General features: G+C 30.3%; 1 protein-coding gene and 1 long non-coding RNA gene across 3 annotated transcripts; both read left to right on the top strand.

Annotated features, from left to right (window-relative positions):
- LOC18598309 lies at nt 5,914-7,721 on the top strand. Of its 2 annotated transcripts, XR_001927942.1 has the most exons (4): nt 5,914-5,950; nt 6,600-6,682; nt 7,051-7,142; nt 7,533-7,721. It is a non-coding gene; the product is annotated as an uncharacterized LOC18598309 (long non-coding RNA). The 2 variants fall into 2 exon arrangements; XR_001927941.1 differs by lacking the exon at nt 7,533-7,721 and having other exon boundaries at nt 7,051-7,174.
- On the top strand, nt 13,570-13,929 carry LOC108661922. Its single transcript, XM_018120909.1, has one exon. The coding sequence runs from the start codon at nt 13,570-13,572 to the stop codon at nt 13,927-13,929; it is 360 nt and encodes a 119-aa protein (XP_017976398.1).

The following is a 15,695-nucleotide window of genomic DNA, read 5'->3' as shown; positions in this document are numbered from 1 at the left end:
ACGATTTTGCCCTTGAATATCAAAATTTCTAATTTTACCCCAAATGAACCCTCGAACTCCGAACAATCATTTTTAGTCATTCCTGGACTATAAAATATTAAATTTCATCCTACAATTCCTATTTGAACTAGTTCGAGGTTAAATCAATTTAAGTGTACCGTTATGTACAATATCAGGTTTCGTCTATTCTTAGGTGCTTTTCTAGCGTAATAACATGCTACTCAACGCATGTATGTCATGACATGTATTTATAGGGTCGGGTTTTACATTAATGATTGGTGAGGTTAGAAATTTAATGGGAAATTTTGGCATGAAAATATGAATTTTTACCTAATGTATAGACATGTGCGATTTATGATTCGAACTGATAAATTGAATCATATTCACAGTCATTGAGGTATTTTAAGTATAATTGGAGTGTTGAAAGTGAAAGAAATCGATTTGGAGTTAAATTGGAGGTTTTAGCCAATTACACCGAGAATAGTGCGAATTAGGTCGAATACCGTATTTAAACAATTACTTGGACATTTTTGCATTCCATATCATGCATTAGTAGTCTAAATTAGTTTAATTTTGATTTAGTACCAATGTAGTAAGTTTCTCGATTTTGTACTATGTCTAGGTGGTGAATCCTTCGATAAAGGCAAGGAAATTGTACCCGAGGATTGGTAGTCAGAGTACTCTAGAAATTTGACTCCCGAAATAGTGAGTAACCTTACCATCATTTTAATTATCTAAAGTATGTTTTTAATCAATTTTGGTGAAATTTTATGAAAATGAGTTTAAATGGTAAATTTTTGTTTTTTACAAACAGAATGTGTTTACCTGAAAAGATTTTTATAAATTGTCTTAAAATTGAATAATGATTTTGAAAATAGAGTAATTGGAGACCACCGGTATGTTGCAAATTTATGATTGGAAATTGATGGCTTATGTTATATTGTTATTGTGTTGGCATGACTGGCTGGGCTGTATTTTATGAATTGAATGAATTGTTTTATTTTTCCCTTGCAGGCTGGGTAGTAAAATATTAGCCCTGTCATGCTGTCAAAATTTTATTGTATGGTGGGTTTAGCTTGCTACAGTAGGCGAATTTTGTGAATCAGCCTATTAGAGGGGCACGGAATCCGAATATATATATATGTACCTCGATCGGACAAGCACGTAGGGTATCTCCTGAGGTATGGACAGAGTTCACGTCATGCCGAACCACCTCGTGATGATGAACTCCGCTAACGCCAAGGAATGACTATGTTTTTCAAACTAAAAATATGTTTACGTGTATACGAACTTTTTAACAGCCTTGGCGGACTCGGTTAGATGTCTCGGTCAAGGTATCCCCGAGAATGATTTTAGCAGGAGCCAAGCTTTTAAGATACTCATAAGCCATGTTGAATATTTAAATGAAATGAATATTTATGTTATGAAATACATATTGAGATGAAATATTTTAATTGTCTCCTTTTACTCGACTTTAGATATTTCAGATGATGTTTGTTTACTCACTGGGATTATAAAATCTCACCACTCTCCTTTCCATCCATTTTAGCTTCAAATTAGGTTGTAGATAGTTGAGTTCATCGAGGACTACCATTGGATTTGCATTCCTTCAAACTGTAGGTTCACAGTCCTCTTTACTTTTGGTTATTTGGGGGCCCACTAGTCATTGTAAATTAAATTAAATACTCTGGTTTACTATATTACAGTATGTATGAATTTACTTTGCTTTTACGCTACAAAAATTATCTACGTATAACTCTGAAAATATTGTTTAATAAGAAAATATAATATTTTACTTAATATTTATTTTATTTTCTTGTTATATCCAAATAATCATAATTTTGTTTTAAACGAATATTTTAGACATCTAAATTTATTTTTGATTTTGAAATATGTGTTCTACACTTATATACTACATTATTGGCTGGTTTCAAAATTTTTGAAAAAATAACCAAAATACCCCTATGAGACAAAAATTAATATTTTATTTGTTTTAAGTTGGAAACAGCTTAAAATCTTTTAGAACACAATATTTGACAATGGTTGCTCACAAGGGAAATGAGAAACTGATATTAAAGCCTTGCAGGGTTTGGGATTAACATTCCGGGTAATGAGTGTCTACCGGGACACCGAGACGGTTGTCAAGGGCTTGAGGGGAGTATCGAGTTATGACACTTTGTCTTAAAGATACCTCTGCATTTTGCAAGACATAATCCTTAGATAAAGGTATTGTTTTGATAATCATCTTATAAAAAGACAACCATTTATTCCATAAAACATAACCTTTGAGCTACAATATGAAAAGATAACTTTTCATATCCAAACTTTTGAGTTGTGCTGGTTTTTAGTTGTTTCATAATGTTAGTGCAATAAGCTCAAGGTGTATAGTTTTAGGAAGGGGTGAATTGGAATATTTTAACTATTTTGAAAATTTTCAATTTCTAAAAAATGAGGTTCCTTCAAGTCAAATAATTTTTTTTGTGAATAAACAAGATAATTGATTTCTTATCCGATAAAAGAAGTTAGAAACACAAACAAGATTAAATGAGTGAGAGAAAAAAATCAACATAATGGTTTTTATAAAGATTCAGCCTCCTTGCTTACGTCCTTTTCCTTAGATTTACTAAAATATTTTGAAAAATTTATTTTCAATTTCAAGAAAATGAGGTTTCTTCAAGTCAAATTCTCTTTTTGTAAATAAACAAGATAATTGATTTCGTATCTAATAAAAAAAGTTAGAAACAGAAACAAGATTGAATGAGTGAGAGAGAAAAATCAACACAATGGTTTTTATAAAGGTTCAGTCTCCTTGCGTATGTTTTCTCCCTTAGATTTACTAAGGAGTTTCAAATCCACTATTTAGAAAAAGATTCAAAACAATGCCTTTTGTGGATCAAGTACAACCTTTCAATACAATGCCTTTTTATGATTAAAGTACAACCACTCTACCTTTTATCTAGGTTAAGGTATAGCCACTCAAAAACGACCTTTTCAATCGGTTAAGGTATAACCACTCAAGTGAAAATAATGAAAGAAATATAAGTGCAGCTAGAATACCTCTTAAAGGCTGAGTAATAAGTTAAGTGCAATGGTTGGTGAAGAAAAGAATAAGTAATGAAGCTTAATAAATGATACAATAGAAGACTTAAATGTCAGAAGAAGAGTAAAAAGAGTATTGAATGATTTTAGCTAAATTTTTCTTTTTGGCGTTGTGTTTCAGAGTCTTTTAACATTCATAAATGTTGTGGGAGCTTGAATTTAAAGTTGTTGAAGCTTCAAAGGTGGTTGGGGGTGCATTAAATGTGAAAATAGCCATTCAGCACACTGTTCTAAGGTCCAATGGTCATCATTTATCAATAGATTTCTTGATCTATCAATAGATTGCCTTCAATAACTTTTAAATTCATGCCCATCTATATATAGATTCAACTCATGATCATTTTGAAGTATCTTTGGGTAGCTATCTACCTATAGATGCAAGTTAAGGTCTTTTTGAACTATCCTCAAGCTGCTATCTATTGATAGATATCATGTATCTATCAATATCTTCAAGTCAAGGTCCTTTTATATTGTTCATAGTCACTATTTATCGATAGATGTTGCACATCTATAGATAGATATTCACAGTCTTTGATGTCCAGGTGCTAAAATAACCAACTATCAATAGATTTTCTTCATCTATTGATAGATGAAGAGATTGAAAGCAGTTTTTAGATTTGAAGAGACTCTTTACTTATTTTCTATTTAAAGTACTTAGCTCTTTCATTAAAACTTTTTTCAAAGACTATTTGGACTTATCTGAACATCTAAAAAACAATTTTGATCACTTGTTTGTCAAATCAAAACTAAGAATCAAATGAAACATTAAATTTAACACATAACCTTTAGATTTAGAAGTGTTTTTTCAATATGTCACTTTTTCAAGAGACATAACTATTTACATGAAAAACTTACCTACATTTAATAGTCACACTATGTGACATAACCTTTTATTTCAAAAATACACCAATAATATATATATATGTATTTAAAAAAATCATGATTTGTTTATTTTATTTTTTTAATTAATTTTTATCTACCTTTTTATTCAATTTAAGGCCATTAACATTTTAATCATAAATTAATTTTATTGTGCATTAATCATTTTGAGATGAAGTAGCGGATATTTCTACCTTTTTTAGCAAAGAAGAGAGGCTTTAATCTCGAACTTTATTTTTAGAGTGAAAACTAAGGAGTTGTCCCAAACAATGTAGTAAATAGGAAAACATTGAAGGTTCAAGCTTATTTATACTTTATAAAAAGAAGCACCAATGGGGTTTCCACATTTGGCCACGTGGAGGCTTTATGAGGGCTTCCAACAAGACTCCCAAATTTTGCCACATGGACCCTTAGGAGGGAAGTTGTGATATGTTTGGCGGGTGGGCCACATCTTGAGGGGTATAAGCTGGGCAAGTTGTGTGCAACATACGAGTTTACCTCTAGTGTCATTAATTAAAGGCCTTGTATTGACTTCATGTTCGTTTTTCTTCTGAAAAAATGGTTGAGTCTTAATTTGATTATCTCAATCTCGTTTTTTTTTCTTTTTTTTAAAGATTGCTACCTATCCTTGGAGGATAGGATACTTAATCTCGGTAAAGAATATAATCTTTAATGGAATAATTAGATTTATATTATCTAATTCAGAGACATTATCCTTTTTCATAATAAACCTTTTGACACAGCTATTTTTCTAAAACCTTAGAAGAATAATTTTTCAAAGATGATAAGGTTTCATTTGGTTAGAATAAAAGACAATTTTGTATATAATATAAAAGTATATTGTTATAAAAATGAATGATGTATATATATATATATATATATAACTAACTAATCCTATTCATAGTTTAACGATCTATTCAAGTATTGTAGTTTAACTACGTACTAATATTATATTATAATTCTAATTAAATAATTTATATAATTATTTTAATATTATATATTATCTTAATATTGTTTGAAACTTGGATAGTGAGAATATGAGGTGAGATTACATAAGAATCAAGTAAAATCCAAAAAAGTCTATTCAAAATACTTCAAAAGGACACTTTGGTCCTCCTTTTTTAAAAATGACATTTTTGGTCCTTAACAGTTTATACCGTTAGTCAATTATTAAAAAAAAATAGACTTAATAATACATAAATATTTTAAGATGTAAATACTATAAAGCCCGACCTTATAAAATACCTGTCATGACATACATGTGATGGATAGCATATTTGCATGCTAGGAGAGTTCCGAAAAATTTACAAAAGTCGGTATTGTACCTAGAGGTACAACAAAGTTGATTTAAGCCTCGAACTGGATCAAATAGAGATTATAGGGTGAAATTGAAAATTTTACAGTCCAAGAATGATTTAAAATGGTGATTTGGAGTTCAAGGATTAATTTGGAGTTAAATCGAAAATTTCACTATCCAAGGGTAAAATGGTAATATTGCCACTCGAGGATAAAATAGAAAATTTTTTGAAAGATTTTGATCACATTTGACTTATTGGAGTATGATTTGAGGTTGAGAAGTGCAAAATTTTAATTTCGACATTTTTCGGAGCATAGGGGTAAAATGGTAATTTGGCCACCTCAGTGGCAAAATTGTAATTTTACACCACCGACACTTGTCCAGCACATGAATTTTATCCAATATTATCATGGATAATGGAAGGAATTTATATGGTGGAGAGAGAAAGCTTAATAGTTAAGAAATGACACATGGACCAATAATAAGGTGACATGTGTCAAGTTTATAACCATTTATTATTTAACTTTAAATTTAGCACAAAATCAGCCCATTTTCTTCATATGGCCGGCCAAAGGAAAACAAAGGGAAGAACAAAGGAAGAAAAGAAGAACAACAACCCTAGGTGGGAAAATTCAAGGGAAAATTGGTGGATTTCAAGTAATCAAGCAATCAAAGGTAAAATTTCTTGATTTTGACTTGTGATCTACCTTTCCCATGCATTTCTCCTTATTTTTCATGGTTAAATTTCATGTTTTCATGGTGAATTCATGGCTGGCCTGATGGGTATGGAGAGAGAATGATGTTGGATTGATTTGATTTCGAGTTATGTTAGTGTTTTTAGTTAGTTAGTGATGTGTAGCAAGAAAAGCCAACAAGAAAAATTCATTTTCTCCCATTACCCATAAGAAGCCGAATTTTCTAGGGAGAATATTGAGGCTAAAATTGATGATATTTCATGATATTTTGGTGATATTTGATGTTTAGTGAGGTTAGAAATTAAATGAGAAATTTTGGTGTGAAAATTTGAATTTTTGCTTAACGTATAGACATGTGTGATTATTGATCTGGGACTGATAAATTGAATCTTATTCACAGTCACTGAGGTAATTTAGGTATAATTGGAGTGTAGAAAATGAGAAGAATTGATTTGGAGTCAAATTGGAGATTTTAGCCGATTAGACCGAGTATAGTGTGACTTAGGTCGAATATCACATTTAAGTGATTAATCGGACATTTTGCATTCCATATCATGCATTAGTCTCAATTAGTTTAATTTCGATTTAGTACCAATGTAGTAAGTTTCTCGATTTTGTACTGTGTCAAGGTGGTGAGTCCTCCGATAAGGGCAAGGAAATTGTACCCGAGGATCGATAGTCGAAGTACTATAGAAATTTGACTCCTGAAATAGTGAGTAACCTTACTATCGTCTTAATTATCTAAAGTGATTTTTATTCGATTTTATGATTTTATAGAAAATGAGTTTAAATGGCAAATCTTTATGTTTTATAAACAAAATGTGTTTAAACAAAATGATTTTATAAATTGTCTTGAAATTGAATAATGATTTTGAAAAATAGAGTAATTGGAGACCACTGATATGTTGTAAGTTTATGATTTAAATCGAATGGCTTATGACAATATTTGCATGAATGGCCGAATTGATATTTGTGTTGAAATATATGAACTATATAATTAACCTTGAAATGCTGTGAATTACGATAATTGCCATATCATGTTATTGAATTTTATTGTATGGTGGGTATTGCTTGTTGCAGTGGGCTAAGTTCTGTGGACTAGCTTATTATAGGGGCATGGAATCCTAACATATTTTACCTCGGTTGGAGAGGCGAGTAGGGTAACTCCCGAGGTATAACTTTTAGAGTTCACTTCACGCCAAACCACCACATGAGGGGGAACTCGGCCAACGCCAAGGAACGGTTATATTTTCTAAATAAAAACATGATTTATGAGTATATAACTTTTTAATAGCCTTGATGAACTCGGTTTGGGATAGCCCTCGGCCAAGGTATCCCTGATAACTGAGTATGAGAATAATTTTTGGCATGAGCCAAGTTTTAAGAAATTCATAAGCCATGTTGATTACTCGATTTAAATGAATTGAATTTTATTTGGTTGAAATGAGTTGAAAGATGATAAATTAAAGTATGATGATTTATTTTATCTGTCTCTATTTACTCAACTTTAGATATTTTAGATGGTATTTGTTTACTCACTGGGATTTTATAATCTCACTCAGGCTCAGAATAGACTGTAGATAGCTGATCGCATCGAGGACTACCATGGGAATTGCATTTTCCAAACTGTAGGTTCATAGTCCTTTTTACTTTTGAATATTCGGGGGACCCACTTGTTACTATAAATTAAATTTCATACTCTAGTTATCTGTACTACTGTATATAGGAATTTATTTTGCTTTTACGCTATAAAAAATTATTATTTACGCAGTGTTCTAAAATTATTGTTTTATAAGAAAATAGAATATTTTACTTAATATTCTTTTTATTTTCTTATTATATCCAAATAATCATAATTTCATTTTAAATGAAGATTTTAGACTTTTAAACTCATTTTGATTATTAATTATGTGTTTTGTACTTGTATATTACATTTTAGCTAGTTTCAAAATTTTTAGGAAAAATGACCAAAATACCCCTGTGAGACGAAAATTATTATTTTATTTGTTTTAAGTTGAAAATAGCTTAAAATCTTTTAGAACATGATATTTGGCTACTCATAGGGGAAATGAGAAGCTGATATTAAAGCCTTGCGGGGTTCCGGTTGACATTCCAAGTAATGAGTGTCGATCGGGGCATCGCGGCGATTGTCACGGACTCGAGGAAAATTTCGAGTCGTGATAAATACCTTTTATATTATTTTTTAATTTAAAAAAAAATTTAAAAAGATTTGCTCATTGTTCCCTCTAAAACCTTAATAATTTTTTTTTATTTGAAGACTTGGAAATTTGAAGTTGTATCTACCTTAAAAACCATAAACTTCTTTTTTGACATAAAATCTATTTTCATCAAACACTTTATTTTTCCAACTATTTAAGAATTTCTTTTCATTGAAAAGAATGTATTACAAAGTAAATGTTTTGTTCAATAATGGATATTTCAAATTTGATAGTGTTGGGTCAAGATATTAATTTCTTACTCGTTTACTAATTTTGTTGAAAAATTTTTACCCAAAATTTGTTCTTTGAGACTAGGTTAGGGTGACATAATTTTAACTTGATTACTATATATGAAAAGATTTAAGTTTTTTTTTCTTCTCTGCCAAATATTGAATTTATTAAGTATCAAAGTGAGATAAACTACCGCATTCACAAATCTTGTTTTAGAATTTTATTAAGTTTTAAGTTTTTTTATTCTCTATCAAATATTGAATTTTATTAAATATTAAAATGAATTTTATTAAGTTTTTAAAGAAAATATGAGCAGATTTTCTTTTAGAGTGCATTTGTGTCTTAAAATATTTATGTAGTATTAGTCATAATTTTTTTAACCGTTAACTAATGGTGTTAACAGCCAAAGGATTCAAGGCATCATTTTGAATCAAAAGAATCAAAGTGTCATTTTGAAGTGTTGTGAAGGAACTTTTTAGTTTGTACCCCATGAGACTGTAAAAAAAAAAATGCATTTATGATCAACAAGTAGTTTTTTCAAATAATGTTTCAATTTTTAACATGAAAAATAAGATTTTATTAATTGTTAACAAAAAGTATCACGACAGCTCACCCAAAAAAAAAAACCCATGACATGTCACGTGGATCAAAATTTAGGAGGGGTACAAATTTATGGTAAAGAGTGTTAGGTTTGTCTTACGTACGAGAAAAAATAAATATATGTTATGGTAAGGAAACACAATCAGGCAACACTATTAAGTATAGAAGTAGGTTAGGCACCGATATTCATAAATGGAGTGTTGCCCTTGCCTTTCTCCTGTACCTTTAGTGAAATGAGACTGGGTATTTGAAGTGATCACACCATCTTTGACTAATAAGGTGTTTTTTGTGAGATAATTATAAGGTTCAATAGAGCAAAATAAAGAATCCAATATCGATTGTACACTAAAATTATTTAAGTGTTCGCATCATCTTCAATCTATGAAATTCTTTTTGTCGAACAAAATCATGAGACTCAATGAATTAAATGGTATGAACCCTGACACAAAACTTGTTAATCACTTGCCTTGCTTCATGGAAATTACCTTGTACGAAATGTTGGTATATGCCTTTGAGCCAATTGGATTGATCAAAGAATATATATTGTCATTAATACATACTTAATCACATAACTATATGTGATAAAGGTTTTCCTTCATGTTAGTGCAATAATAAGGAGTTATTAAGTACTAATTGAATGAATCCCATGGAACATAAAGGTCTAGCCAGAGAATTGCAAAGTTGTTACAATTATGAGATCATTATGCATTAAAGTCATGTTCCTAAAATTGTTCTTAGTCATTGTATTGTCAAGATAGGGCATTGACAATGCTCAAAGACTGGTACATGTTAAGCATCCTTACTTGGGATGTAAGCAATCGATCTCATAGATTGAAATATATGGGATACTTAAGGATAACATGTAGGTGCTTGTTAAAGAACAAGTTCACTGAACTGACCTGCTATAAGAACTCCATTTGGTATTTCACTCAAGTGTCTATGGAGTATGTTCTCATGTAATAGTCGTGCAACTAGTCCTCTAACTTGAGACACCAAGTCATCTTGTATGGGGAATGACATACTTTGATTTCACCCATACAGGTTTGGAAGTGACTAGATGCCTAAACATGGTGTTTTTTGGGTATGCCATGAAGCATGCGAAGGTGAATGAGTGGTCAAGAGAGGATTCATCACCTTAAGTGATATGAGGGGATGTATCTCACTTGTTCTCAATCCTTGATTATGCGAAGGTGAATGAGTGGTCAAGAGAGGATTCATCACCCCAAGTGATATGAGGGGATGTATCTCACTTGTTCTCAATCCTTGATTAACTTGTATAAAGTATTTGGCCAAAGCATGATGAATTTAGGGAAAGTTAGTTTCCTAAATTCATAACGTTAGTCATGAATTATGAGAACTAATATGGAATGTCATCAATAGACACCGAGCCATGCTTAATGATATATCCGGGATATTTGATGAAAAGATCGTATTGCACTGAGAGGCTTATCACTGAAGGGCTTTGTCAAATTCTTTAATTGACTGTCTAACATTTGGGTGGTTATGATGTTTTGCTAAATGCTGCTCATGATTTATAAATATAAATTATCAAATTGATATTTGATTAGGATTTATATTTATTGCCAACATTTTAGAAGACTAATGAGTCACACACATTAAGTGACATGATTGAGATTAAATAAGAACATTTAATTAAGTTGGACTTAATTGAAAGAGATCAAATAAAGTGGTAAATTACTTAAGTTCACAGAAACTTAATTAAATTAATATACAACTGTTGTATTTAGGGTTACAACTTAGTTTAGCTATATAAATATGTTATGTTAGCAAACTAAAACTCCAAATCTCCAGCCACTTCTCAACCATTTCATAAAATAAGAAAAGAAAAATAGTTTTCTTTGTCTGACAAAAATAAGATTCGGCAAGAATTTTTTATCTTTTTGGTTTAGAAACAAAACTTGCTAGTACAAATAAAAGTCCTACCTTTGAGAAGGTCTTATTCGGTCACTGTGTGGATTACTATTAGAGGCCAAACACTTGAGTGACTGAAGATTTGACAAATCCTAAAGATGAAGAAGCAAATATTTTGAATTTAATTGGCTTTTGATTACGATATCTAGAGCAAGGTATGTAACTATTAAACTTATAAGTATTCATAATTAATTTAAAAGTTACATGAAAAACACAAACATAGATCCTATAGAATTCAACTGTTTCTTTGATTAAATACCAGTTTATTTTTTCACTGCGTTACATTTTTAATTTTTGATTATTTTCTCATTTGAGTATGAGGTCGAATCCCTGCAGTGGTATCAGAGCTTTTGTTTGATGTTTTTTATGCAATTTGCATGCTTGATTCTTAGTGATAATCAATAGGATTGATTTGTGTATTAATGGTATATATCAATTTTAAAGGCTTTCTTTAAAATTTGTTTTTTTGTTTTAATTGAAATCCGGACAGCATGTAATTAATTCATTAAAACATGTTTTAAAAGGTTTAAAATCATGTTTAATTGAAGAATTAATGAATGGATTAAAAGGCTTGCGAAACCAAGTTAAAACCGAATAGTTTTGAGATGTTTTGGGGACTAATGTGCCGATTATTTTTACTAACATTGGGTAAGTGTTATGAACAAGTCTTTAATTATTATAAATTTTTTTATCAAATTAAATTACTTCATGTTTTGGCCAAACTTGATTTATTATGAAAAAGGTTCATAAAAATCATGTTTTCAAGTTCCAAAACAACAAAGATTCAATGTAGAAAATGTTAGGTAGCTATGATCGCTTTTGGGGGCTTAATTCTTCGTGAATTTTTTGTTTAATTGTTCAACACACTTGGTGAAAATTTTCAACAGCTTTTTCATGAGTTTGACTCATGATTTATGGAGTTTTAAGAGCACTTAAATGCCATCTACTTTAATTTTGGGTGATTCATAAAAAATAGAAAATTGTTTCCTACTCTAAAAGCAATTCCTAAAATTAAAGATAGTATTTTAATTTGGAAAATTCACAGGAAATAGTTTCCTACTTTAAAAGAAATTCCTAAAGTTATGTGATAGCATTGAACTTTCCTTAAAATTTTGGTTTGACTAGAAGTTTCCAAAAATTAGTTAAGTCACCATTTAGGTAACTTAAACAACATACAATTTAGGAAACTAATACATGTTCAAAATGTTAGAAATTAAAATGTTGTCTTGGATATATTTTAGGAAGTTTACCTAAAATAAAGAAGTTTCCAAGATTAAAAGGAGTTTTAATTATGGAAAGAATTAAAATGAAAAGTCTTAAAAAGGAAAGTTTTATTTCAATGAATTTCTAATAAGAAATAAGGAGTAAAATGTTTACTTTAAGTGTTTTGAAAATGAGAATTTCTTAAACACTAAATTGAAATAAAACAATACCAAATAATTTGAGTCTAGCACTTTAAGTGAATTAATTGATGTTTTTCTTAAATAACACACAAGATCACCAAGTGATATTGAGTTTGCATTTATTTCTATGCTTTTGATTGTGATTATAAAGTATGAGGATGATTATGAACTTAGACCTTTGAAGATTAGGTCATGGATGGTTAAATTTATTTCTTATGATATTTATTTTAAAATAAGGTCTGCGCACCCTTCCTTATCTCTATTTTCTCTGGGTTGTAAAATTCTTTTCTCACCTAACTCCCCTCGAATGTAACTCGAGGTTTCTTGATTATAAAATGTAATTAATTACATCAAAGTGTAAAACTAGAGTTAGAAAAATTTTTGTAAATCGAAGATGGAGATCCAAAGGCGCCATGGAGATTCAAAGAGATTACAAGCAAAACTAGAAGACAATATTTGTGTAAATCCCCTAGGAATTTGACCAACTAATTTCCTTAATGGCTCAAGGAATTAGAATTAGTAAAGTCCACAATCATTCTAGTAGTTGGCATGAGATAGATTTATTTTTCAGTATATATATATTTATGTATATATGATATATGTGAAATGTGATAAATGTTATGCATGTCAATAACAACTTCAAATCAATGAGACCTTAATTAATGAATTAATAAATAAAAATCCCTCATTAATATATTGAGTCAAAAAGTTACTTTCCACCATATAACAAGACAACCAGGCTGCTCTTTCAATTGGAGGCTTGTTGAGTCACTCAAGGCCAAACTTTTACACGAGTACGTTTGAGTTATTGATGGGTCTTCCTCAACTAGTACCATGTTATTCGGATGTGTCACACATGACCACGTAGTATTAGAGGTATAGTTAGGCAAAATATATATGATGTATTTAGACAAAGAGTTGTCACCTAACTGATCTAGGAATTGTATAAGATACAATTGATAAGCTAAGTTAACTACCTAATTAGTTTCATTATGGCTTGTTGAGTCACTCAAGGTCATGGTGGGATGAAAAAGGTCCTAGCTCAATAAGAAGTCCAAAGGTTAAATTTCTTGAAATAGTAGATGAGGGTTATTATCTTTATAAAATATTGAGAATAATCATATAAGATTCTAAAACCTTATCTTTATGATTATATAATTTGCGTTAATGACTAATAATCATATATGTTGGTTTATATAGGATAAAAATCTATCATGGCAAATAGTTTGTCACTTAGAAGCATACTTGATGCAAACAAGTTGACAGGCCCAAATTTCATTGATTGGTCTCGCAATATCAAGATTATCTTGAAACAAGAGAAAAAGGCTTATGTCTTAGATGGTCGTATTCTTAAGGAGCTTAGCGATGATGCTACAAATGAGGAACAGGAGGCCTATAGAGTTTATATGGATGATCTCGATCAAGCCAGATATGTGATGTTGGCTAGTATGGCTCCAAATCTTCAAAAGCAACATGAAGCTATGAATGTTATGGATATTATCCTAAACCTTAGAGAAATGTTCGATAAAGAAAGTCACACAAAGAGATTCGACATTTCAAGGGAATTGTTTTGATATAAGATGTCTAAGGGAAGCCCAATAAGGCCTTATGTGCTTAAGATGATAGGATATATCACTCGACTTGAGTAGTTGGGTTGGGTTACGGATCATGATTTAAGCATAGACCTTGTACTTTCTTCACTACCAAAGAGCTATTCACAGTTTGTGTTGAACTTCAACATGAACAAGATTAAGGTAACCCTTTCAGACTTATTGAATATACTCACACAGGCTGAGAACACCATTGCGAAGGAGACACCTTCAATTCATCTTGTCTCTTTTAAGAAAAATAAAAAAAAGAAAAGAAAATTTTCTAAGAAAGACAAGGGTGAAAAAGCATCAACTTCAAAAGGTATAAAGCTTACTGGAGGAGTGAAGAAAGACAAGGATAATGATAAATGCCATTTCTGCGGCAAACTTGGGCATTGGAGGCACAATTGCAGGGATTATCTTGAATCCATCAAAGGGAAGAAACAAAATGAAGCTTCCACTTTAGATATGAATTACATGATGATTAATTTTTCACTACTTTGTATATGATACCTTACTCTTTATTAATGGTTTTAATATGTATGACATACTGAAGGAACTAATGACAAGGAGCAATGAAGAATAAGATCATGAAGGGGACAACCTTAGTTAATGGTGATCAAGCTTGTCGACCTAGATTCGATTGTGGAACAATAAATAATTTTAGAACATTGAATGTTTTCATGACATGATTGTCAAGATGAGATGTTTTGGTGTTGGGCTTATGGCTAAATATTTATTTTATGTTTAGGAAACATAGACTTATATTTTGCTAGCATGAGATGCTTAGCTTATATATATATTTATATATTTACATTATATCTCATTTTATTTTGAAATTGTTCTAAATTATTTATCCTTAAGTATAACCTTGAATATATGATAATCAATACTAAGTCATAATGATAATATCATTGTGAGATTATTTTTCTTTTGATTATGAATCAAAAAGGGAATTAATGAGTTGACTAAATAAAATTGAGTCATAACTCAATGAATTCATAATAGGATTATAAACATATTTAGTCAAGAAGCATTCTTATTAAAATTTTAGATCTAAATTAAGATTACTTAGAACTAAATAACAATTGATTATCATATTGAAATCATAAGAGATAAATTATAAAGCATTCTAAACCCAATTAATTGCATGAACTAACCTTTGAGAGGATTTCATCCCATAACCAATGATGAATGACTAATGACATGTAAGTATACATAAAAGTTAGGGATATAACATCCCAAAGGAAAGTAAATAAGCTTACTTAGCAAGATTTCTATACATGATAGAAATAGTGGGAGCTAATGACACTTTAAAGGTCAAAGGGTCGTGAAATTATGAAATCCAATAGATAACATCTATGTACAAAAATTGATTGAATAGGATGCATAAAGATGCATAATTCATAAGATAAATCCATTAAATACAAACCATTAATAGGATGCATATTGATGCCCTACTCATGTAAGATGAGTCTACTAAAAAATCCAACATGAATAATTGGATAATAATCTTTATTCAATGAAATACCCCATACTTTGATATGGTGATAAATAAAGTTGATCAAATGCAAATTGAGGTCAATCAAAATGTTTAAAAGTGATAAAAGATGAAAGGAGTAGTTTAGGATAAAATATTCCGCAAGTGAGAAAATAACAATAATTTTATCGGAGGAGAATTTGTGAGATAAAAGGCGATTCGGAAGTCAAGTGAGGCATAATAAGGTATTTTGGGTACCAAGGAGACAAGA

The sequence above is a fragment of the Theobroma cacao genome, chromosome 5 (genome assembly GCF_000208745.1).
Source record: "Theobroma cacao cultivar B97-61/B2 chromosome 5, Criollo_cocoa_genome_V2, whole genome shotgun sequence".
Classification (NCBI taxonomy): domain Eukaryota; kingdom Viridiplantae; phylum Streptophyta; class Magnoliopsida; order Malvales; family Malvaceae; genus Theobroma; species Theobroma cacao.
Note: the sequence above shows the minus strand (reverse complement) of the source record. Positions and strands in the feature narration are given on the sequence as shown.

Excerpts from the sequence above, each read along its gene's own strand:
- LOC108661922 (XM_018120909.1), top strand. The coding sequence starts at position 13,570 with ATGGCAAATAGTTTGTCACTTAGAAGCATACTTGATGCAAACAAGTTG.